The sequence below is a fragment of the Pezoporus wallicus genome, unplaced genomic scaffold (assembly GCF_028554395.1).
Source record: "Pezoporus wallicus isolate ANWC-B61680 ecotype Strahan unplaced genomic scaffold, APGP_CSIRO_Pwel_v1 scaffold_2584, whole genome shotgun sequence".
Classification (NCBI taxonomy): domain Eukaryota; kingdom Metazoa; phylum Chordata; class Aves; order Psittaciformes; family Psittacidae; genus Pezoporus; species Pezoporus wallicus.
This window is the reverse complement of record NW_026642851.1, coordinates 1,377,823-1,404,855: the sequence shown is the minus strand read 5'-3', so window position 1 is coordinate 1,404,855 and position 27,033 is coordinate 1,377,823. Positions and strand designations below refer to the sequence as shown.

The following is a 27,033-nucleotide window of genomic DNA, read 5'->3' as shown; positions in this document are numbered from 1 at the left end:
AAAGCAGCATGAAGTAGCAGCACAAAGCACAATATTTTAGTCATCTGAGCATGTAGCATTCTTGAATTATCCCACCAACTGGAAGTGCTGTTACCTCTGTCTTTTAAAATTAGAGCCATTATAGTCAATCGTGCAAACCTAGAGTTAGCCTTTCATAAAAAGTGCTTTTTTGACCAACTGAACTGGAACAGCTTCTGAGCGGTTCTTCAGATCTCTGACACAGTACCATACAACACATGCATGCCAGTCTGAAATTGGTGTGATTCTACATTCAGTTGCTCAGAAAATACTGCTCATAAGTCATGAGAAAAGTTTCAGAAATCAGGGTGGTTCTTTCTGTAGTACAAACTAATCATTTAAAGAAGTGCAATAAAGCTGCACCTAATATCAAAACACAGATGCATTAACAATGGTTTTTCACCTCCAGGTAACATACTAACATCTGGAGCACATCAATGGAAAGCAAAAGGTTACGATACTTCTTCAGATGCACCCATAAAATGAATTGGTTGACTTGTCACTAATCCCCAGGCAGAAAAGTAACTGTTCTGCAACAGCCCCAGGGGCGTGCTGGCACTCTTAGAGGCAACCACAGCAGGGCAGAGAAGCAGGAGGCTGAAGTCTCTCACTTAGAAGGGCTACTTCCATTCAGATGGAAACCACATCCCTTTTGTGGCTGGAAGAAGCAACAGACACTGGGTAGCACCTGCTGTACACAGAGGTGAGACGAAAACCAGTATTGCTAACCAATATTTTCAGATGTCATAAGCAGACTTCAAAGATGACAACAACAAAAAAATCTCCCAAAGCTCCCAGCAAACCATAAAGTGCAGTGCGAATTCTGACAAAAGTTCAGTATGCATTCACTCCCTTTAGGAGAGAGGCACTGGCTACTGAACAAGAATTCATTTGGTTGTAACTTCACTGCCCTCTCCAAACTTTTCAACACAGACAGAGCAATCTTGCAGATCAATTTTACGTTAATGAAAACATTACCACAGAGAATATGCGTGTGTCTTCCATGACAAGCTTCAAGTTTCACCCCCTGCTGAAAATGTTATTATGGGGGTTTTTTATCCTCTTACCTTCCTCCTGCTCTGGTTGGCTGTGCTCTTGTCAATTCTAAAAATGAATTCACTTCCTCTTGACATATCTGTACCACCCAATTCAGCTTGGCTCTGATTTTTGACTGAGATATCCGAGCACTTCTGTTACCTCTGCTAAAATATAGCAAATACCCCACAAAAAAAAGCAAGCTCCTTCCAAGACTACTATGAATCTAAGCAGTTAAGACTCTGGATCCAAGCTTGCCTGCTGCTTCTGTCCTCCTTGGACATAAGGGGAAATAAGAATTTATACATGCAATATTACACACTTGGCTTACCAAAAAAGTTTTCATCATTTTTCCAAGATGCAATCCCTTAAAAATATTACCAATTTAGCTGTGGATAACTGTAATTGCAGCTACTGGCAACAGCCTTACATTTCTTTATTACCTTTCCTGGCCTCCTTAGAAGTGAGCAACAAACTGCCAGAGCCCGAAGACCACAGGTTTGGAAGGCACTAGGCCCCATGAGGGCATAAACACTGAAGTTACCCCTTTTGCCCTGAAGAATAATAAAGAACCCTGATCATTTCCACCAAGGTAAACAGCATAGCCTGGCTTGTGAAAATAAAATACCGCTTCTATTTTCTCCATATAAGACAGCTGGGGGTTGATGCACACAATGTGCAGGGAAAGGCTGATGGTATGGAGTTTTCTCTGCCTGGAGAAGGGTCGGCTAAAGGAGGACCTCACTGCTGTCTACAACTACCCAATGGAAAGGTGAAGGGAAGACAGAGATGCACAATGGCAATGGAGATGCACAAGAGGCAACGGATGCAAGCTGGAATATGGACAATCCCAACTAGGCATCAGGCAATTATTCTTCACTGAAACAGTGGCAGAACACTGGAAGATGATCACAGAGGCCACTGATGGCTGCCACAGTCCCCTCTAGTCTGAACTGTTTGATGATTCCTTGATCATTCCTTGGGTTTTGGTAATGATCAAGAGACTTGTACAGCCTTGAACCCGATGTCTGTCAGTAAACAATTCCGATTTAAAGACACAAACAAAAAATCAAACCAAACCCAACAACAAAGAACAAACCGAGATACCAGACACCTCAGCCATATTTTCTAGACCAACTGAAACACGACTGTGCAAAAGGATGGAGCTTCACCTATTATTTAAAGTGAAAAATGACCTTGTGGCTGAACCGGCTTTGTTTTACTTAAGATGCCTTCATGAAAGTCTGCTTGGTTACATAACATCTTAGTTAAAAGAAAAAAAAAGAACCAAAACAAAATAAGCTTGCCCAGCCGACATGTGTCTAGAAATGGAATTACCCAAAGACAGTAGCAAGAAAATTTCACAAATAATTTTCAAGAGAATAAATACAGTAACAAGTCTACCTTTAATCATCTTTTAATTAAAACTGGCCATTATTTGTGTGAAACCCAGTACAAGCAACAACAAATATCAGAAACTAAACAAATTTTGCATTTGTAATGTTGCTGTTGGGATCATCATATCTAGGCAACTCTCATTTATAAACCAACAAATGTTTCAGTGTACAGCTGTAAGCTAACAGATCACTAGCTACAAACAGCTTCTAACCAATTTCAACCAGCAATGGAAATTCCACTGAAAAAAATGTTGAATATTGAAGTTTATCAAGTGATCAAAGCTTACAGCCTTAACAATTTATTTTGGTAGTTCAAATCTAGCTTTTCCTTGCTCTGCATGGTATTGAATGTACCAGGGTGGGCATTACTAATCTAGTTGTTGTGCAAGAAAAAGAAAAGGAAATACAGATCCCATATGAAGAGTCATACCATACCAAGCAATGACAGGCAAAGCATAAAATAAATAATCCTCTCTAACAAAAGCAGGTACTAGCTCACATAGTCTGAACCTAATCCTTTGGTCAAGAAAGCAATTGTGAGACTCCTGTAATAACTCTCTGCAGTATCAGAGCTTGTCATAGAGGAAAAACTCTGAAGTTCATCACAATAGCTGTATAGTTTTTTAAACCTCTGTTAAGTGCTATGAGCTTTTAGAAAGTTTACAAACAAGTACTCAGGCAATTCAAATATCAGATAAGCAAACAAGAGTACTTAGTAAGATGTATCCTTCATTAATGTGTTTATCTAAGAACTGTACTGATACAATTAATAACAGAGGCAGAGAGCCAAAATAGCTGCTGTCTACATGTTAATAAAGTTGTTTTTCAGACAAAAGCAGAAAACATTGCTGGATTCTGCAGATGTTAAGCTAAACAAACAACAACTTTGGTTTGGGGTTCCCCGTTCCCTTCAGTTTTTGCTGGGTTTGGGGGGGTTTGTTTTCCTTTTACATTTATTTTTACTTATTTTTCAATTAAAGGACAACTTGTTTTAAAGCATACTCTTATTTCTCAAAGCAGCATGGCACAGCATCCATTTTGAAAAGGCTCCAGGTTGAATTAGGGGACCTTTAAAAAAAAAAAAAAAGCCAACAAACAAAACCAAAACCAGAACAACAAACACTATACCACAGTTATATTTTGTAACTTAAGAGCAAAAATTTCTGTCTGGTCGGAAATTCTACTTTAAAACAAAACAGAATAGAAAATCTTTAATGCCAGGTTCTGCTTCCATGGCAGTTGATAGCACAGACTCAGGCAACCACATCTCTTTTTACGCCTTTCATTTCTCTGTGAGCAAGACCAACATGATCAACACTTATTTTGCCCTTCACTGGAGCTGTGAGAGCTGGTGTAAGAATAGGAAAGTCCTGGTCCCTGGATATCGCCACTGCGTTATTCACAGCTCAGAACTGTTAGCTTCCATGATTTCATTTACCCATTTGAAATTAGAGATGGAGGTTAAGATGACTTAGTTTTTAAACACTGATGTTTTTACCCAACCATCTCACCTTTTTCTAAATGCCATCTAGTAAAGAATTTCAAAGGGTTCTGCTTCTTTAATGAGGCATTAAAATACAGTCATACGACAAAAAAAGCAACTCTACTAAGTCTCTTAAACCCCTGGACTTACATTATCAGCTTTTATGTGCCTGTCAACACTCAACAGTAAGAAAGCAATGGTTTGCTCTTTGCCTCGAATTTAAAAGCCAGCTAAACTTCCTCTCGATTTCCTGCTGAGAGCTTTAACTCCTTGCAAACTGTCAAAGCTTTGACACTTCAGCAGCAGGTAAATCTACGACATGATGCAGCAGCCAGGTGTAGTCTCAATCAGCCGCTGGCCACTAATTTACTAGTGGCCATTTCATTCACTTTGAAAAGCAATAAACTGGAATACACCCTCCTCCACATTCCCACATCACTTGCGGATCAGCTCTTTTCTACAGATACGAGTTCTGTCAAAGAACCAGGTACAGTTAACTTTCAGCGTGAAAGAAACGAAACATCTCAAATTGTAGAGATGTTAACATATGGCTAAAAAGCAAAGGTACTTCTAACCCAGAAGATAAGGTAAGTGAAGCATGTTCAATGGAATGTAAGTACAAAGAATTAAATACTGAAACTTCTTTATCCAGAACATTTCTCTAAACATCCACAGCCTGATGTGGCATTCAGTATAATAGCTCATTGAGGTTAAGCCCGTTATTAATTTCTTACAAAGGTGCCAAGTTAAGTGCACCTGCGGAAGAATAAGATTTGGATTGTTTGCTGAGCAGAAAATGTGAAGTTCACAGCTGGGAAGCCCTATATTCCATTTGGTATCAGCTAAAATATTTGTACCGCTATCTCAGTATACAGGAAAACAATGACTGCACAGATAAGCCATGCCATTTCTCTGCAACAATAAAATGAGATACAGACTTACAATGGGATCCTTGAGATACTACACTTAGCAGTATAGTGAAAAACAATCCTTTCCCTTTTCTTCTGCTCCTTTCACACTGTAATTCCACAGTATACAAAACCCCTATTTAAGTCTCCTAACCTTGATAAGGACTTGATCCCACTCTCATTCAAGTCAATGGAAAAAGATCTCATAATTAACCTCAAAGATGCATGACTGAGGCACTGAGTGGCAAAGTTACAGGATAGCATTGTAATAATTTATTTGTGAAAATACTAGGGCTTTTTTTTCATATGGGGGGAAGCATTCTTTTCTTATGTGATAGAAAATGGAAATCAGCTTTGTCTAAAGGTCAACTGCTTCTGCTGAGAATGCACAAGTGAGACAGCTCTCCCATCCTCCCCACTCCTGGCGTTTGCTGGGGTGGTAGCTACAAGGTACTATACAGAAGTTACAAATGCATTTATGCTTTCAAAGGGGGAGAGGAAGGAACTAAAAAAGCTATCTGAAGTTTTGCCAATGTTGGCATGTCTCCTCCTTCAAATATCTTAAATACAGCCTGGCATAGGAGTTTCTCTCACTAGAAGGACTTCAATGAATCTCAAATGCCAAAAAAATCCCTTGAATCACTGCGTTGAACCCCAAGGGAAGCATTTGCCAGCAGGAAAAATAGGAACAAGAATGCCAAGAGTTAAAAAGTTAAGTCGGACTGATTCAGCATTCAGATCAAACGACTACACTTCTTCCTAGATTATTAACGGGCGCTCCAAGCAACCGGAGGCTCTGACGCAGACAAGAACCTGCACATCACAGGCATTCCAGGAACCCTGGTTTGTCTGCACTGGAACAAAACCTCTGCAAAATATGCGCACACTCCTGATTTAAAAGCATGCCATCTCTCGTTGCCTCTCTGTTCACACGCATGACTGTTAGGCATAAAATACTTCCTTCATCTAGGTTACAATCAGCAGAACTTCTTCCTGAAATTCTTTTAAATCTTTTAGCATCCATAGTAATTTTTAGAAAGCTGTTCTAACAAGTAATACTTCACACAAAAAGCACATCTTTCATAAAGCTCAAAGGCAACTAAAATAATGAGAAACCAAAACAGTCACATGAAGGGACAGCAAGTCTTCTCACCAGCCACAACTTCAAATACAGATTTTGGAGATGGTGGATGGAATACAATGAAGCTTCAAGCAATGGTAAAGGGATCTTGTCAGGTCATATGGTAAAAGCTTCTTTAACTGAGCATAAAACATGTGGGGAATTCTAGCAAAAGACGAAGGACACATGAACCACACATTTCAGAGAGACAAAAGAGTCAAAGTCACCTAACTTTCCTTTTACTTACAACTGTTTAATAACCAACTAATAAGACATACGGATAACAGTGTCCAAATATAGCAGGTTAGAATCAGCAATTCTATTCAGTGTAGGTACTTAGACAGAAAAAAATATCCTTCCTACTTTTTGAAGTGCAAGCTCAATATCTGAAGTTATTCAAAACTGCTAATTTGTGAATCCTTCTTTCAAACAGAATGGCACCTATCATTATGCAGGTCCCAGATAGTCCTCCAGGTATTAAGAGCTGTCTCTACACTATCTAGAAATAAACAGTCCCCATAATCAAGTTTTAAACTGGCGTATTTCCCACGCTGTAAGTGCAAACCCCACACTTTCAATGCACAGCTGAATTCGGGTTTGTGGAGGTGATTAATAATGAATTTATACTGTAAAATCTCACAGAAGAAAGTTTTAAGCCCTAAAATGAAGCCAATTTGAAATATAGCCAATTTAAACAAAAAATAATTCATGGTAATTTCAGACTCAACATTCACCCAAACCTTCTGGCAACTTTCTTGCGGTTTTAGAATCACTTCCTACAGTCACCTTTGACTGCTGTTCTGAAGACCTGCACAAGCATGCTGGGGAAGAGAAGTGACCAGCTGTCCAAAGAAAACCATGAGGATGACTATGACCTTGACTTTGTATTGTACACATGTAAATGATTAAAAAAGCTTAGCCAGAAAGTTGCTTGGCACTAGTGTAGTTCCCCTACCAATCGCTGTGTTTCCTGCAGTAACAGAAGGTGAAATAGATTTTGGCATAAGTAGGATTTTTAAATTAAGAGTGCACATTTAAGAACAGTCTTACCAAAAGTAACTTCTCCTTTGCCAGTCTTGTCAAACAGCTGAAAGGCTACTATGAACAAAGCATCTGGAGCACACAGGACTGATTCAAATGCCACAAACTCTTGAAAGGATATCAACCTAAGGAATGAAGGAAAAAAAAACAAGAACTATGAAACTGCTTGCTTGAAAAAAACTGAAATACAATACAGCATAGATTATACAACAGAAGTAAGACCATAACTACAATGTGCACAATAGGGATTAAGATTTATCCTAAAATGCCCTATCATCAATGCTGTCAGGAGGCCTTTATATCACTAGATGGAAAGGACTTTGTTGAACACGGAACTATTCCTCTCAGCAAGTCACAACAGAACATAAAATAAGCAAAGCGTTCAGCGTGGCTACTCACCTCAGCTTTCATGTCTAACTGAACTGCCCTCTGGGGGAGCCTACCTCCCTCCGCACCCAATAAAGATATGAGTAACTTCCTTCAAGACTCAGTACTTAAGGCTTTTGGAAGCAAATCCATTCAAGACCTACATGCTGCCACTCACTTCAGAAGGAACTGATCACAATGTGTTATCTGTTTCCTAGAAACTTATTAGTCATCCATCACAGCTCTCCTCTAGTCCTGCATGTTGACTCACAAATTTCAAGCAGTAGTCTGCATGCTCTTCCTCAGCCCAAGAGCACTTTATTCAAATTCATTTTCATAGCCAGGTTCCCAATACACAGGCACAGTAGCAGAGCACAGATAAAAGCAGATGTGCCCTTCCTTAAGTTAGTTAATAAGCAAAAATACATGAGACAACTTAGCATTGTTTCCAGCAGACGATTTGATACAGCAAACACCCTAAGCAGTTCTAACTTCTTAGAGTCACACCCAAGGATTCAAATGGAGAATAAACTTCCATTCTGAAAAAGGCAAAAGCCAACCATTCATTCTTCTGTTTTGCTACTTCTTTAATGTCTAGGTTGTCGAGTTTAAAACCGTCTTCAAATGTGTGGCTGCAAGGCCTGCTGGCAGTCTGGGAGGTTTAAGATTGCCCTCCCTGAAGGCTGCTTTTTATCAGTGTACCAAGCGCATAGCTTTAATGGGTTCACATGGCAGTAGCTTGGGAACAAAGTTTCATTTCTGAGAAGCACAAAATTCAGTGTAACAAATGTCAGGAAACACACATGAAACAGTTTTATTAGAAACTAACTCTATCCTCGGAACTTTGACTCAGAAAAAAAAAAACCAAACCTTGCAGCTGGTTCTTCAATTCAGTATGCAGCAACACGGAAGAACAAAGTGCTTGAATAGGTTGGAAAAGACAGTCACTCCATCAAGTTATGACGACCCATGACTACACAGCAATTTCAAGACTGACTGTCTTAAGGGAATTAATTTCAAGTCACACAGAAATGTGCTTGCTGCAAGTCAGCAGCCAAACAGCCACAGGGTAAGAGAGGCTGATTTCCATGAAGAACATGAAAACATGAGATGATGAACAAAAGAGAGCATTAAAAAAAAACAAACATGGCACAGAAAAGGCCAAAAAGCTGTTCTACTTTACTTCCCTCAATATATATGCACTAAATAAAAGTAAACAAAAGCACATATAGAGTCAGAAATAGTCTAACAAATAATTAGCTCTGGGAATTTGCCACCAGAGGTTATTATATAGTGTGAGAAATAAATAAAAAGAAACCTCCTTAGGTATTCTTAATATTAAACTCACAACTCGTGATGCCAGTAAACATATAAGCATGACTTAAGCTTTACTGGCAAGGACAACAGTGAGTTGTTACATATGCACGTTAGCACAAGGGCAGGCCATTGAGTCGTTTATTTTAAACTCCTTGGCAGTTCTCAGTACTCCCCACTGTTAAGACACAGATACTCAGCCTTCAAATGGAAGAAAACTTCCATCTCTCCTAAGCCAAAAGAAATTTTAAAAGATACATTTCCTTCAATTTTAAACTAATATATCAAAAGCTACTTAACACGCATATTTATTGTTACTATGTGACTAAGAGCTTATAAAAGCTCACCGATTATTACTGGTTACATACCTGACAACTTCCACAACAGCAAACAGACACAAGCACTGAGTTCTATAAAGTCCACACAGAACAAAACAGACAGCAGGCAACAAAACTCTAGAATACAACTGTTTAGAATTAAAAATGTAAAATATCTGCCAACATAATTTTGATAAAACCACATTTTGTGTGGAACAACAACCAGCATATGTCCTTATCAACAGACCCCAACATAGTGATGAAAGCACAGAAAAGATACAGTGCCTATCCCAGCAGAATCCAGCAGCACACTAAGAATATATTCCATGTTATTAGGCCTGGATTTGATTAAACTCTTTGTACTAACACTGCTTCAATATTTTATACTTGAAGCATTCTTTGTTAGCACTTGCAAGTAATAACCCCCACTAATAAGTCAGATAAAAAGAACCCCATATCCATTTAAAAAAAACATTATTCATAGTACTAGGAAGATTAAAAGTGTACAAATTGTGTAGTTCTAGCCAGGCTGTTAAAGAAGAGACATTAATATCTGCTGTGCCAGCTGAATTCAAATTAACCCAATTTTTACATGTTAATTAAACCAGCTATTTTCTTCTTATTGTATTTTTGCTCCCTAAGTAGACTAGCCTGCTAGTGATTCCCAACAGATCTATTCTAACAACGACGTATTCATTTACTTCTATTATGACCATACAATACAGTAACTGAGCAGTAATTTTTCACAGTCAATTACACATGTGATTCTTAATGCTTAAAGATGCTGAAATAATGTGTACTACATAGCCATATGCTCACTTCTCTATACTGCACAAGGGTAGTTGCCTGGGTAACACATTTTCTCTCCAGTTTAGCATCACCATTTTGGGTTTTGCACAACCCTTCTCTGAATATCATTAGGTGTCATTAAACAGCACATATTAACATGGACTTCAATATACTACTTAGGAGTTATTTTATCTACCTAAACAAATGCTCATTTATGTTACAAAAGCAGGGAAAAACCTAGTGATTTTAATGGCACAAAGAAGGGGAAGCAAAAATGTTTACAAAATTTTACTTCAGTCTTGAAGATATCCTACCCAACTGGTAAAAGTCTTCCTTCACCTTTACATCCTCATTATCAGTGCAAGTATTGCATGATTTATTCAGGAAGGCTGGAATCTTGATATTTTAAAAACGTCCACACATGAGAGCTACAGACCAAACACAGTAACTGGGTATGGTGCAGCAAAACCACTATTTACTACTCTCTTCTTTCTTCCATGCTGCTTCTTTTGGTGCTCACACCCATGCTATCTAGGCAGCAGGTAGACAAAAAGCATTCCCACCAGAGAAAGTCTGCATGTAGCCATGCAGAGGAAAAAAAGCCATTACATGCTGTAATAATACATACAAATGCAATGACGAAGAGGTTTCTGCAGAATCCACACATATGTTTTAACTGTATCAGCAATTTAAACACGGTAACATAATGGGACACAAATTGAAGTTACATCTATTACTTTACACTACAACCTAGGTAAACTAAGTATAGTGTTAATTGGTGCATTAGAAGATAAATTTATATCCAATAGTAACAGAAAATGCTAGCATTTCCAAATTTTTTTTGAGTAGCTTGTCCTAAAAATAAAGCACACAGTATTTCTCAGTAGAGTGTTAGTTACTTTAGTTCAAACAGATTAAGTGCAGTAAATACTTATTTTTGTTAGACTGAAAAACAGTATGTTACAGTAAGCAGGATGGAAAATGCTTGGCCTGTTGCTGATAGGCCTTGAGAAAAGCACTGTATTTTGGGGGAGTTTCTGATCCAGCTGAAGCCAAGTAAAGCCTTTTTTTTTTTTTTTTTAACTAAAACTAGGAATTAGAAACTTAAGACCAGGAACTAGTAAAGGATTTTAAGCCTCCTTCATACAAACTACAGCCACATGAAAATCTATGTTATTACCCATCAACTATTTTGACAGGCTTCTCCAGCCATCAGCAGGAAAAGCATTTCTTTTTCTCAAAGGAAGCCTGAGATTGTACATAACACCTATAGTTCTTTACACTTCACAGTCAGGATTTCTTCAGCTCTGGGGAAAGCAACTCTGCCCATGTATTTGCTCTGCTGATGAGTCAGAAGTTCTTGTGCTGTCTGCCTTTCACCAATGTAATTTACCCATGTTAGTATCTCTCACTGACTACACTTAGCACCTATACCTAACTTCTCACCAAAATTAGAAGGAATTGAAAAGTATTTGTAAAAGTGCTAGGAACAACTCTAGTGATTCTGGGTTCAGACCCTTTCACTGAAAAGTGGTTGTGCTTACCAGTCATGAAGAACAGATGCTTCTTCAAAGTAAAACAGGGATCCAAGACAGTGGATAAATGCTTCTAGAAATATCCTAGCAGTACTTTCAGAACCAAACTACTTTAAGCCATTAACGCTGTAACAAAATTGTCACTGCTCTTGCAAGCTACCTTCTATTTTATGCTAGAAATAAAGGTAAATTATTGAACAGACTCTCATGACCTTAAACACGTGTAAGTCTCTAAATACATACATACCAGCCGACTAAAAACAAACACTGACAAAAGCAGTTCCGTACCTCACTTTAAAACTAGGAGCTGTGGACTGCCAAGTTGGAAAGAATTCAATAGGAGACCAGTAGATCCAATTGCCATCCCTAGATTTCATGCCAGGAACCAAAAAGTGATTGACCCTTGCTTTACACAATCACCCTGCAAATTACTTTATACACCACTAGAACAAAGTACCTGCCTCACCACATGGCAAAAAAAAGCTACAATGGGAGAGAGATGATGCTAATCCCTCTCTGAACTTTCCCATTCTTTCAAGTATTAGTGAAGCAGCTAAACAAGAAGAGAGCCTGAATACCAGAAGAGACTCTCCAAAGACACACTAGGAACATGCAGTTCCCTGTCACTGCACAGTCTGCACTGCAGAAACAGTCCTCACCCATGGCAGAAAGTATCAATTAGAAGCCTCAACACTACACCGCAAAACTCCTACAAGATCACGCCAAGTTATGAAACCCCAACTTGTCAACAAGTTCACATAGGCTACAGTTTTACATTTCACTCTTCCTAACACCAGCTTCTGCTTGTGAAGGAGATCCAAATCACAAGGTATGGATTATACTCTCAATCCTTTTATTACAAAATGGATTTGAAGCCGTGCAATTTGGAAAATGCCATTTTTGCAGGCATCAAACCAAGGGAAGAAATCTGAGAAATGCTTAACATTTTCAGTCAAGCGTTCTCTGAAGCCACCACTTTCTTGCTGCCATTATGTCACTGTTATCAATATAACCTCCTACATAAATCTTTTACCAGGTGTAACAATCATCACATTAACTCACCTGCAAGGTTTAAGGTGCCCAGCTGTCAGTTACATGAGGCTAGCTGAGCAGCTGTGCCCTCATTTAGAAAAGAGAGTGCAGAAACTATTGGAAAAGTTCTCAGTTATGCATGCATCTGTTCCCTAGGAAGCCTGCATTCTCTAGTCATGCTTTATTTATCTTACATTTTAACTCTCTGCAACCACCAATATGAGTCACACCTGAAGTTTTCTGGTTTCTAAAACTGCCACAACTACAGACTTTAAGTCCGTAGCTAATTATTCTAAAGTTTCTCTAAAGATACTTTAAAGGCAGGGTTAAAAAAATGCATTCATAAGGGTGAAAAGACAGCTTGCCTGGGCAAGTACCAAAAGCAAAAGCTAGGATTTCATTAAAGAAGTGGGGAGGAAGATGGAGGGGTAGCTAATCTTGCCTATTGGCAAAGTCAGCTTTTCAAATGCAAACCATGTGCAACCAACTTCACTGCTGTCTTCCCAAAATTGCAAAGTGGCTCCCTAAATACCTTATGTGCTCCTCCTCCCTCCTAAGGGAAAAAACAGGCAAAAACCCTTAACAGTGCTACAGCAAAACAAAGCAGGGGCACTTTATTGGATGACCTCTTCCTACACCATCTAAACTTATTTTGGATTGCTATTTGAATGCGCCTGTGACAGATATACAAAGTAAACAGAGACAGAAAGACTGACAGAAGGAAAGAAAAGCAGCAGTTAGGGGAGCCAGCCAACAAACATGAAAAGTTCAGTGAATTAAAAATACATAGTAGACAGAAAAAGCTTTGCTCAGCTAAGTGGCACCTGCAGCCCAAAACCTTGTTTCTACTCTTTCCACTTAAAGGATACTGTATTCCTTTATGTATCTGTGGGGGGAGGTGAGGACCTGGGAACCAACCCAAAACAAAACAAAACCCAACCCCACCACCCTTCTGGGATCAGACTTTTCTAGAAGAATGGTTTTGTGTTTTTCACATGAACAACAGAAAAACATAAGGAGAAAAAAAGAAAACCACAAAAAAACACTTACCCATCTTTTGTCTGATCCACCACACCTGCAAGGAGCTGTACAGTGCTTGCATTAGGCAAACCGTCTCCAATTATCTTCAGGTACCGTGTGACAAAGTCATTAGGAGACATGAAGAATTCGCCATTCTTCTCCACACTTGCATACTGTTAAATGAATACAATATTTAGTGCCTCAAATACATCCTTCTCAAGGCATTTATTACCACCACCATAGTTTCCAATCAGGAGCAGGCTTATGTTACAGTAGATGACAGTCCTGTTCTGAAGAACCTACAGCCACTACACCCAAACAGGAAGGAGTAAGTGGGGAACACTCAAGCAGCTGAAGTCTTGACTTCCTAGCCAGAAGAGTGGCAGATATATTATTTTTTGTTTAGCATGTCAACAATTTCTTCATGGCAGTCTAGAAACGCTCCAGTACCAAATGCTTTTCTGAAGTAGAACAAGCACACGCGCATTTGAAAACATGGATTTGGCATCTCAGGCTCACTGGAAGACTGACAGCAACAGGATACTCCAGCATGTCTTATTTGTATGAAATAATTCCTTTGTGTAACCATTCTACCTTGGGATGAGAAAGCCAGTTTAGACACTGCAGCGCTAGTGGAGTCAACGATCCCACAAAACTATCCACCTGGGGGTGCTGTTTTGGAGGAACACAGCATCACCTTCAGCTACAACTGATCCCTAGTAAAGGAGAATCTACAGATACTCCTCCTTGGTTGTACTGCTGAAAGGAGGCCAGAGAACAGCATTTTTGCAGAAAAATGTAATAGCAAACAAGACCTTTGACAGCTCAGCACACTGCAGAAACAACAAAAGAGGTCCAACACCTTACCAAACACTCCTGGCATACATTATTCCTGCTTTATACCATAGCTAATGGCACACTACTCCAGAAAACAGCTATCCACAGACCCAAGCACGTTTGCTGCCAAGGGAAGCCTCCAGTAACATGTTACATATCAAGGAAAAAGCATTTTAAGATATTTTTAAGATAATGCATAAATAAATGAAACTGCGTTTCATACCACCCTTACACTGACTCCTCAGTCATTGTTCAAATTTAAAGCCTTCGCTTCTTGTACAGGGTAAATCTGAAATCAACCCAGAAATGCTTTTTAATTAATCAAAGAAAAAAGATAAGGACAATAATTAAGAGGAAGAAAACCCAGGCAACATTTGCAGAACCATGTGTTAGTTTTAAGGGAAACGGGTCTGTCTTGGGATGACAGATGTGCACTGAGCACAGGGAAACAACTGCTAATTTCTTTTTTTTTTCCTAGGGCAAGGTAGGATGATAAACCATTGTTGCAGCCCCCCACAAAGCATTATCTACATTGAAGTAGTAAATAAATTAGATGCCTATTGCTATTTTGTAGTGTGAGGGAAGGAAACTGCCAGTTTTCATTTCACACTGCCACACTGGTGCCTGCAGAGTACCGTTATACCTGCTGTAGGTATATAACTCTCAGAGGGATGCCAAAGTGTAACAGTAAGTAGAATATTTTCTTCCAGTGCTATATAAATAGAGACTTCAGATACAGCAATATCTTCCAAAAACAAAGCTTCAGAGAAAGCCCAAACAAAACATAACTTGCTCTGGCATCTATATATACTGGTTAGCATTTAAGAATTCCTATTTCAATAGGTGCTGCTTGTAACGCAAGCATTCTAGTTGATACTCTGCAAGGAATTTTGAACTGTATACTTTTATAAGAACTAGCACAGACCAATTGATTCCACTGTAATAATTTGCAAGGAGACAGAATCTTTCAGAATCCCAGTCTCTGAAACTTTTAACACAGCTGCTATTGAGAAACAAATCAAGTAAGTCAGCCAGCCTATGCTTCTATATTTCATTTTTTTCATGCAGGCTAACCCCCTGCTAGGGCACTCAATAACAGAAAACAGCACAAGGTTTCAGTGTCCCCCTGTTTCTTGTCATTGTGATTTACTCAAGTGTATTTGAAATCCAATCACGTACTCTATACTACATATAGAAAATGACCTTGGAAAATGTCAGCTTGATCACTTTGACTAAAATCTAATCTCTTAAGGGTTATGGTAGAAGACTTAGAAAAAGTAGAGTTACTCTTGGAAATTATCATAACAAAAAGAGAAAAACATCAATTCTATTGGTTTTGGAGAAGAGACATTTTAAAAATGGTTCTTCACAACTGTATTTTTCCCCACTTTGGCAATTATACCCACAGAGAACTTGATATTATACAATAGTACTTAATGGCTTTTTGGTAACTTATTTACATACATTTTAGATAGTCAAGCATTAACCAGTTCAACCCCATTTTAAGATAAGATTTGCAAACATTTTATTGTGGGTTTGATGTACTAAATATTCTAAGTTGACTGTAACCACCTGTATTTAAACTGACAGGTTCACAGAGAGTACCATTCCTACCTGGCAATCATATTTTTTAATTCTTAACTGAAGTAGAAATCTTCAGAAACACAAGTGAGGTGAATACCCACAGGCAGGTAGGAAACAATTTTCACACTATTCTCAGCAAGCCATCGAACCAACCAACCAAGCCCCACCACAATTGAGCACTGCCTCATATTGTAAAAAGGGACCAGGCTTCTCTCTACTGTGTTTATGCACTTCCTCAATGCTACTGTCTTCTTGGGTCAGCAGTCTATTCCCTGTCTGCCTTTCTTGCTGCCTTGCTCCTGATCTTCATGCGTTTACCTCAGAAATTACCCCATTCTTTTTCAAGTCTTTCTGCTCTCCTGACAGATACATGTTCCAGGACTTAGTAAGTTAAATCCTGGCTTTCTCAACTGAAAATCTGATTTCGGAGCTATAAATACTGACAGTATATGATAAAACTATAAATACTGGCAACATACATAGCGACACCTACACATATTGTTAATAATAGCTCACAAGGGACAATGGAAAACATGCAAAAAGTACACTGAGAGTGGGGCATGAAGCTGGAAAGGGAGGGTGGAGGGAGGAACTTGGAAAAGTAGGAGCTCTCTTAAGGAACAAAACACCTTCATAGATATAATACAGATGCAACAGCACCCTGTAGCACTGTGGCACTCACCTCATATACACTCTCCAAGCCCACCAATATCTATACTCTTTTTTCATACCAGACTACCAAACGAATACAGACACTGTATTAGTAAATCTTAGGAAGGCTAGGAATATTTCAATTCCTTAATTTAGGGATTTAAATTTAGGAAATGGGTCAAAAGCCAATTTCGAGCAAAATACTTCAGCACCCTTCTCTCAAGTATACAAGCAAGTACTCGAGTCATTTCTTTACTTGAATACTTCTACAGCAGGCCAACACAGGCGCAATTTTAGTTAAATTATAAATGCAGCCACCACTTCACAAGGTGATCCTCCCAACACTTCTACTATTCAGAGAAGCAGAGATAACCCTGAAGGAAGGAAAGAAGGAAGAAAGGATGGGAGAAAAAAGTTTACCAAGTGGTCTAACAGCAAGGTGTCTACATGAACATCTTACCACATGTACGAACAATATTGAAACTCCCACCACATTCTCTGAACAATGAGTTTTTTTTCTAAGATAGTAATACTTCTTCTGAGTCAATACAATAATCACTCAGGAATGTATCTGATTTCTTGGTGAGCATTGTTCAATTCTGATAATGGTATTTAAGTCTAACATGGTAATAATACAGTGACTGATTAATGGTTGGAAAAGCTATCAAGAGTTGTATGCTGCAATAACAGAGCAAAAGATATGAAAAATTTAAGCAGAAGGAATAAAATATTTACTTTATACATACCTTCAAAAATATTGTTTTCAACTCAGCTGGATCAGCTCTCTTGGTTTGAGCCACCTACAAGTAAATACAATTACATCAATATGCATAATTTATACAAAAGATGTCAAAGTGTCATTTAAAAGGAAGCATTCAAACAACAGAACAAGTGATGAAAATAAACGATCACCTTAGATAAATTAGGTACTGCTTTAGCTGGCCATGCTTATTTTATTCATTTCACATTTACATTGTTATTCAACATCTTTGTTGTAACTGCTTCTCTTATGCAACCCTGCAATTCTTAAACAAGCACACATTAACAAGTCACAAAGACATTCAAGTATCAAATCTTTCCAACATACCTCTCTGCTGGGATTCCGCATTATACCATTTTTACCATATGGATTTTTATACTTCCAGCATCTTTCATCTAAGGATTTCAGAGTACCATATGCAGCCCCCAACTGATAGATGGCAAGAATAAAATACTCACAAACTCTTCCAAAAAAGCAACTTCCTAAAAGTCTGAATTTCAATGTAATTATTTGGTTGATTGGTACTTCTGCCTCCTACTTGCAATATTTTAAACTATCTAAACTTACAGTGCAGACCCTTTTGATGAGGTAAATTTAGAAAGCACATCATTTAGATTCTTCTGCAGATCAGACAACTAGCCAGTTCCAGCTAAAATCTAAGTTACACTTAGCACCACAAACCCAAAGTAGTTAATTTTTTTCCCCAAAAAAAAATACTGAATTAAGAAATATTCTATATTCACTATGGAGTAAGCCCATCAGTATTTTCTTTGTTGGCATACCATGCCTTCCATTTGCTGCTTTTGCCATTAAGTAAATTCATTCCCTCAGTCTGTGCCTGCTATAGTTTCCCTTTCCTCCTTCAGGATTCTTTGATAAAATCTTGTTTGCCAACACAGTAACAATCATCTGATAAGTCAATTCAGCACATCAATCTAATTTCTTAAAAAAACTACTTTGCAAGCAAACCTGCATCTTAAAGAAAACTTGTAAAAATTACTCTGTAATGGAGAATAAACAGCCATAGGGCAAGACGTAAAATCTTACCCTCTCCTAAGAACTAAACATCAGAAACATTGTCAATAAAACATGACTCCTACTTCTCTGCACTCTCCAGAGCAATGGTAGACCATAACAGGTGAATGTGACTGCAAGCACATTTCTAGTAGCACACTAGAGTACTGCAGGAAATGGTAGGAAACTGTTCAAGTCTTTACAACAGCATCATATTCTCACATGTACCAAAGAATCTTTAGTAAGCTTTTCCTCACTCTAAATGGGTCATTTAAAAACTAAAAAAGGAAAAAAAAAGACAACATTCCCTCCAGAAAAAACCCAGAGTGTTTTTAGAATTTTAGAATTTAGAAATTTTAGAAGCTTGGGTTTGTTTTTTCTTTTTAAAAGGGAAAAACCCCACCTGAAGTTATACTAGGACTCAACTGACAGAGTCCACAGCTGGAGCTCCAATTCTGTGTTTGTGCAGAAATCTGAGAGGAGGCAGTTGCAAAAAATCAAAGTGTAATTGTGAACCTGGGAATCTGAAAAAGTGTATTTTCTAAAGTACAAGCTGTCCTAAATGCAACCACTGTGTAGTAACCAGAGATTTAATTTAAACCCATTTGTAAAAATCTGCCACTCTAGAACAATTGGGAACTTTGCGGAAAGAAAAATACCCCAAAATTTCTATACTGCTGCAATTCAGAATCTTGCCACTATATAGGCAAACAAAAGATGCTCCAAAGACCTTTAGCCTTTAAAAATATATCAGCATCACACTTCATCTGCCTTCAAGTTTAAATTTTATCCTGTCCCAGAAATCTAAGCCTAAAGAAACCAGGGATGAGACGAACAAAGGAAAAGAGTACATGCTGGTAACTGAACTTACTCTTTTTCCTTTGGTTTCACTGACATTAACAATCTTGAGAAACTTTGGAGACAAAATGTGCTCAGAACCCAGCTGCCATTTTTCAGCCTCCTTTTGACTATAGGGGCCTTCTCATGGCTTTTTTACGGTAAGATTCTTTCAAACCATACACTGAAATATATTGAAGCTGGCCAGGTCAATGAATGCATTGAGGTACTGCAGACAGGCATCAAAAGCAGCAGCTGTGGACCATGGCTTCCCTCCATTTCCCACAGTCTATTTCCATACTCTTCCATTTCCCAGGACACAGGAGAGGAACGAAATGGTTAGCACCATGTTAACTGACTTGTCCATGTGTCATCCACCAATCTCCATTTTGAAAGGCTTGCTTGACTCCAGTTAAGGAAAAGAGCTTCTATTAGGTTATGTTACACATTCTGGAGGACTGATGATCATGCAGCCACACAGAGCTAACAGGAGAAGTACGTAATTTAGCCTTTCATCCACCCCCAGCTGTGGGCAAAGGTGAAGATGCACACACAGACACAAGAACCGATCCCGATGACAAGCAATACTAGCAGATTCCTCTTCTGGAAAAGGTCAAAATATTGCTTTCAATACCATTCTGAAAAGTGTTCCCACTTATGTTAGCAGCTGAAGGTGGGCTAAGTAACCTGATGCCAACAAGACTGCAAGTCAACAGGTAGTATGCCTGCTGACAAGCAACCCACAGACACAAGCTGCTTCTCCTGTCAGTCAACTCAGGTGATATTTACTGATTTTCATACAACTGGGCTTAGGTGATATTTTCTTACTAGAAACAGTTCTCCATTTTTTACTTTATCTTATCTCTAAAGACAAAAACCAGCCTGAGGTAAAACCAATATGAGCTGGTAGGCATGGGTTGTGTGAAGACACGTTTCAGAAAGCAGATCTGAGGGAAATATGTTACTGCTCTTTACAAAGAGATGATTTGTAACAGACACTAACACTTCAAAAAAAACACCAGTAACCTTCATTAAGTAAGGTTCAGTGAAGAAAGCTCTCCAACAAACAACATGTATTAAAAAAAAAACACAAAAAATAGAGACAACAGGGAGTACAGAAACTAAAGTGCAGGATTATAACAAGGTCAGGACATGCTATGGAAAAGACTGGGATAATGTACAGAAGATGTCAGCAGGGATTTTCATTCCTAAGGTAGATACTTGAAAGTTAGCCAACATACTAGGTGTATATGTGCATTATAATGTATCTGAAGAACAAGTCAGCACAGGCAATATAAGAACTGAATTTTAAAATGTTGAATCCCTCCCATTAGCAATGATGTTCAGCAAAGGGAGACAGAGGGTGCACAAAGAAAGGCAAAGCTCTGTAAAAGTGAGGGACAGTAAAATATGGGTTGATTTGCACGCTGGAGCTCTTCATATCTTTAAACTCCCTTGCACCTTGATCTTAATTTCAGCCCATTTTCTCCAGCAGAACTCTTTTCTCCTTGTTGACTTATGCTCAATTTATACTGACATGCATTTTCAGTTATCATTTTCATCCTCAACAACAAATGCGAAATGACTCTTCCCAGAAAAATTTAACTTTACAACAAAACACAAAAAAACAGAATCTACACGGAATCAAAGAAAATTATATTACATTTCCAATCAACTCTATTAATATATTTGTCATACACAATACAGAAACAACAGGTTGTCAGATGGTAAGTGGTATCAAAAGGTACAAAAGAACGAACAAAGCAGTGAGTGTGCTCCACCCAGTAAAGAACAACAGCATGAGTGGGCATGAGAGAAAAAAGGCAGTAGGAAAATTAGAATAAATGCCAATATAGCATTAACCTAATGGCAAATATAAAATGTCTGACATTCTCACCTGATTGTAAAGACTTACTTAGTAGCCACCACTTGGATAGAGCAGAAAGGTGACTGGGATCCAGGAATACTTGGGATTTGCTACAGTATTTCAGAAGGTTTATTGGGACAACAGCAAGTCCCAATCAAAGATAAAGAGGTAAATATTTCTTATATTGTTTATTCCTCATTAATCTGAACAGAGCTCAAGTGAGAAGGTGAAAGCTGACAGAGGTACATATGTCCCCCTCTACCTCACTGCCTGTAAAAACTCCTGACAGCAAGCTGGTAAAATGCTGGAGAGTAGCCCTCCTCCAAGTAGAGAACTGGGACTGTGGTAGGACTGTCTCACTGCCAGGCACTGGTGAGCTCAGTCTGCTTAATTCTAGAGAACACTATCTACAGGAACATAGAAAGAGAGAAAATGTTTTATTACAATTGATCACAAGCTCTAGTAGCTTCATGAAGGGGGCCTATAGGGATGCTGGGGAGGGACTCTTCATTAGGGACTGTAGTGATAGGACAAGGAGTAATGGGTTAAAACTTAAACAGGGGAAGTTTAGATTGGATATAAGAAGGAAATTCTTTCCTGTTAGGGTGGTGAGGCACTGGAATACCCAGGGAGGTTGTGAATGCTCCATCCCTGGCAGTGTTCAAGACCAGGTTGGACGATGCCTTGGGTGATACGGTTTAGTGTGAGGTGTCTCTGCCTATGGCAGGGGGGTTGGAACTTGATGATCTTAAAGTTCTTTCCAACCCTAACTATTCTGTGATTCTATGATTCTATGTTGAAATTCAGATTATTTTTTAAAAGTTCTTCCATTCCTAAACATAACTAAAGAACACAATGTATATGACACCATTAAAAGACTTCAAGTCAAGATTGAAAACTCATGTCTTCTAGAGGTATTCTTTAGTCTCATCACAAGTTATTGAGTCCACCTGTAACACAAAAACAGATGTGGCCCAGTTTATGTAAAAGGTCAGATTAGATCATCGTAATGATTCCTTCTGGCTAAAAGTATACATATACACTCAAAATGTGCAACTCCAAAGGAGATCAAACCAGGGCCTGACCTTACATTCTTGTTTAAGTGACTGACTGGAATATTGGAAAGCAATTAAAGTGCAGTTGCTGGCTGCACTCCAGTTTGCACTGCAATACAAACTTGCTTACTTAGATGAGAATTGCCCTTCTTCCATATTTACAATAATACTACCACAAACATACACAACCATTCTTCTAACCTAACAACTCCCCATGGTCATTTTCCATCATTGCATACAGCATCAGAAGTTATAACAGTTCTGCACCAACACCTGCCCAGGCCACTGCCTCCTGTTTCAGCTGCACAAATAACCATTTTTCATTAGCCCAACATGCTTCAACATATTCTCACCTCAGGAAAAGCACTGCTGTTCCTTCTGCTTGACAGAATCCAAGTGAAAGAACTTGACTGTGGTCTGCAGTGGAAAACCAACTACAGAGAACTCAGGATCATGGGGAAGTTTGCAAGCAAGTTGTGGATCAGCTCACCAAACAGGGAATCAAGCAACTGCCAGGAGAGCTGGCATAGAATGTAGATCAAAATGACCTTCTTGCCAGACCTCCCTAACTGTAAGCTGAGTATTTCTCCCAGGACAACATAATCAGATGGCATTTGGCATACCTACCTAAGGCTTAGGGTAAGAAGCACTGTAAAAGAAGTTGTTAACTACTAAGCAGGTACACTCAGTCCTACCAGTCTGCACACATCCAGCCTTGAGAACCATTTATTTACTAGGAACAGTTCTCATCCTGAGTTGAACATTATATTTTGCAAAAGTAACCCTCCCCTAAGTAGCAGTTACTGCATTCCTTTGTCTAATAACACCTAACTAAGCTAAGAAATGTTACTAACACTAATCAACAGTCTTCTCAGATCCTACAGCCCAATTCAGTGCACAAAGATACAGAATGAACACAACTGAAGCCAGACAGTTGTTATGAGTCTACCCCACACAATGCTGAAGCGGAACAAACTTTGCTAGCTAACAGAAACAGCAAATCCCAAGCAAAAGTATTCACATCCATCTTCACTCTGTCACAATTATAGATCTCCAGGCAATTCCCAGTCTGGCTTCTGCACCATGGTAAGTGGAAGCCTCACTTCCCCCAAGTGCATCAAAGCTAACAGACATACTTTATTGGGCAATTACCTGCTAGCTTTGATCCTGCTTTCAAAGTCCCAAAGCAAATGCAGCTGTCTTGTTCGTAAGACAGTTCTCACACAAGGAGATTCCCTATAAATTATACCATTTTTGCGCAGAAACTGATCACAAACACATAGGAAAATGCTTGTCCAGTTTGCACAATGCTTCCAAGCACGCAGAGAAACCAAGGTGGGAGCAGTATATATCTTAAGGAAAACTACCACAAGAATTTCCAAAGACAGCTAATTAATGCTAAAATACATTTAGACTGCATACTTCTACAAATTTCCTACTTAAAGACCTGGAAAACAGAAGGACCAGACCATAAAACTAGCCTGATGATAAGGTAAAAGTAGCTAGGCATTGCCATTGCTCAGCAAAATTGTTTAACAAGAGTCATACTGTGACCAATACTATCCACTCCAAACTTTAAGCATGTATTAGAAGATGCAGTTAGGAATAAAGTGGACTATTAGTTCATAGTAAGTCTCTGGACTAGGACACAGAAGCAACTGCTGTCATTCCTACAACAGAACATGATGTACTACACTACAGCGAGAAACTGAACCTGAAAATCAACTCTTTGTGAAAACCAGAAATTTCTCTTTCACTTTTTCATGTTGCCATCAGAAATACCAGAAAAAGGTCAGCTTTTCCATTCATTCACTTTCTTTACCTATCTATGATAAAGTGCTACAGTACTCTGACTGTACCAGTCTATATTCTTCCTCAAAGTAATATTCCCTACTGTTTCACAGCTCCTCTACAACACATTGTTACTCAGATGATGTTCAGGACTGTGATCCAAAGATACACAAGCAAGTTACTTTGCGATGGCGATCATATAATACTAACATACCCCAATGTATCTCGGCAAACCAGAGCTCACCACTCACTTTCAGAAATGCAGTAATCACACATAAGACATATTAGGGGCTCTTCAATAAAACAGTTTATTTCCAAATGAGCTGCTGAAGTGAATGATCAAATGACATTTCCATTAACTCATGGATATTTTTCAAAAAAAAACCCTCCTGCTCACCATAAATGGATGGGATGACAGATGCTAACACTCTTACTTTGTTCTCCCTCTTGCTTCCTTACACCTTTCAGAAACAAAGGCATACCTAATCATGATGAATGTTGACCTGCTGAAACATATTTAGCAGCTACCTCACCCCAGTTTATCGATGCTCCCTTTTGATTCTCTCAGCGTTTGTTATGTTACAAACAGTGATACTGTACAACCAATGCATAGATCATAAGCTCAAGATACCAACTTCCTCACATTTGTCTTCCAAAAATAGTCACCCCAGCGCTGGCAATTTGCCTTCTAGAGCTAAATTTCTGGCTTACATCTGGCAGGAAAATAGTCACCTCATCCAAAGAAGCAAAGGATAGGAAAATTCTCCAGCGTAACAGCAAGATCAAAAGCAGTTCAGGAGAAGTGGCAGACTATTAGAGCATCACTAATTTTACCTGGCACCCAATGTTATTAGCACAAAACATGTATTTGGACCAGGATTAAGCAACAGGTAAGCCACAATTAAGACAGAAGGCTGTCTAACAGCATGGTTCTCACAAGGTGGCACCTTCAAGAAGCATCATCTCACAGCTGTGCAGAGCATGAGTGAGCTCTGGGAGAGCCATCACTGAATGGAACATAAAAGTTACAAGGCTCTCCAAAGTCCCCACACTCCTGGTGCTCAAGGTTCCAAGACACCTTGAACAGTGTTACAAAAGGTTTCACCATGATTCCTGGATGTCAATGCAATGGAAGTTACCCTGTGGCACAAGGTCCCAGTGAGTGAGCAGGATCATTTGCAGCAATAAATAAAAACCTGCTACCCTCTGAAGAAAGCAAACCTGGAGCAGTGCCATACAGGGATATCATAACAGAACGTTCTGCTCTTAAAACAGCTACTAATTCTGTGATAAGGTAAAAAAAAAAAAAAGAAATTATATGGATGTGCAATCCATGCCTGTAAATTGTGGAAAGGTCTGCCTCAAACTCTTGCTAGAGTAACTGCTGCTATTTGCAACTTCATGCTTGTGAATAAGCAAGGAAAAGAAATGTGCTGGAGAAAAGTTCCTATACATTACATGTCTTGACTAATAATTGCGTGACAGGAATTATGTAGGAATAACTTGACAGTCAAACCTATTTTGTTTTCATGTTGTGCTTTCTTCTTTGAACACAGAAGTTCACTTTTCAAGATCCTATTTATACTCAAATCCATCTATTCAACTCTATTCAAAATGCTACACCTCAGCAGCTCAGAGAACTGGGAAGGATGTGGGAGGGGGCATAAATCCTTATGTGTGCAAGGATCCAATTCTACTACCTTAAAAAGAACACAGAGACAACTGCAGAATGGAAACAGCATCACACACACAAAGCAAACTTAGTAGAAGCTATAAATGATGAGACTCAAAAAAAATCTTAAGACCTGTGGTGAGGAACCCTTCCTCAAAGCTAACGAAAATTACAGCAGAAATCCATCACATACTTGGGCAAATAATAACACCATGCTACTTAATAAGGAAAAAGATAATTTTTCTATTTTATTTTATTTTTCAGCTGCACAGCACTCAGCACAGTTGAATATTGGGTCATGAGGTGCATGGGCATACTATGCAAAAGCTAAAGTAGTCAAAGTAACTATCCACCTTTCCCAGATAACCATGATTTTCCCAGTCAACCTGACTATGGAAAAACTAGACTTTCACATAACAAAGTATCTGTCTCCCCCTTGAAAATTTTTACCTGTCATCTCAAAATACATATGCCAAAATATGAGTTTGCAAACATACTCTTGCCTGCAGACAATGTTATCACTGTTTGTCTGACTGCCATCATATGCGTTTCAGTTTAAAATTACTAGTTCATCACTCTGCAGACAGGGCAATTACAAAGTAAAGGCAGTTTAACATTTTATTTTACAATTCAAAGGTCAGTAAACAAATGTTTTGTGGGTAAATTTTAGCAGATTACACAGTTGTCACAGGCCACTGTGAGCACATGACCTTCACAGAATCATAGAATGGGTTGGGTTGGAAAGGACCTTAAAGATCACCCAGTTCCGATTCCCTGCCGTGGGCTCCTTCCACTAGACCAGGTTGCTCAAACCCCGTTCAACCTGGCTTTAATCTTTGTTAAGGACCCAAACAGAAAGCTGAACCTATCAAAAAGGGTACTTGGAAATAATTCACAGTTTCATATGGGAATGTCAAATAATCTAATGGAGATCTAAATCATTTATGTAAGGCAGTGACTGTAATACTAAAGGTTTACCTGCCACTGACTTGCTGCAACTAGTCAAAATTGTTAAAGAGTTCACAATAACTCTCCGTGATTCGCACAGTTGTAAGATACCTGACAACAATAATTAAAACCTTCTCATCTTCTTCAGAAACTGCAGAAACATTTCCAGCATTTTAATACATTTTAATGAGAAACCATTCTGATTTTAGTTTGAATGATTTGGGCTTCTCATCTGTGAGTCTATTCCACTACATATATTTGCACAAAGCAATAACAGTTTCATTAAAACATTAAATTTACTCCTACTGCATTTCCTTCAAAATATCTTTGTGAGATCATTTGGCTGCAGTGGAAACGATGATGATGTCAAACTGAGCATTCTGATTTAAAGATAGGAATTAAGAAAAAAAAGTATCTCTAAAATTACATTCAGGTAGGCACCCTTAGCAGAGGGGAAAACAGAATTAAATATAATTCCTCCCCCACCTCCCGGAAAGGTACTTCCATCTTCTTTGGGGGCACTGCAGTTAAACCAAGATCTAAAAATACCAGATTAACCAAATGCAGAGCAGAGTTTAAGATACTACAGGAATTCTGGCACTATTCTTTCAATATCTAACCAGGAGTTCTTCCATTTAATTC

At 38.7% G+C, this 27,033-nt stretch overlaps 1 protein-coding gene across 3 annotated transcripts in view; it reads right to left on the bottom strand.

Moving 5' to 3' along the window:
• The window catches only part of SLC25A13 (solute carrier family 25 member 13), a 100,097-nt gene that overhangs the window by 58,646 nt on the left and 14,418 nt on the right, over positions 1-27,033 (bottom strand). For all 3 annotated transcript variants that reach the window (XM_057432902.1, XM_057432899.1, XM_057432901.1), the window contains 3 exons: positions 17,194-17,247; positions 13,406-13,548; positions 7,012-7,127 (listed from right to left, as the gene is read on the bottom strand). In XM_057432902.1, the coding sequence (XP_057288885.1) occupies positions 7,012-7,127; positions 13,406-13,548; positions 17,194-17,247 (313 nt within the window). The remainder of the gene's footprint in view (positions 1-7,011; positions 7,128-13,405; positions 13,549-17,193; positions 17,248-27,033) is intronic.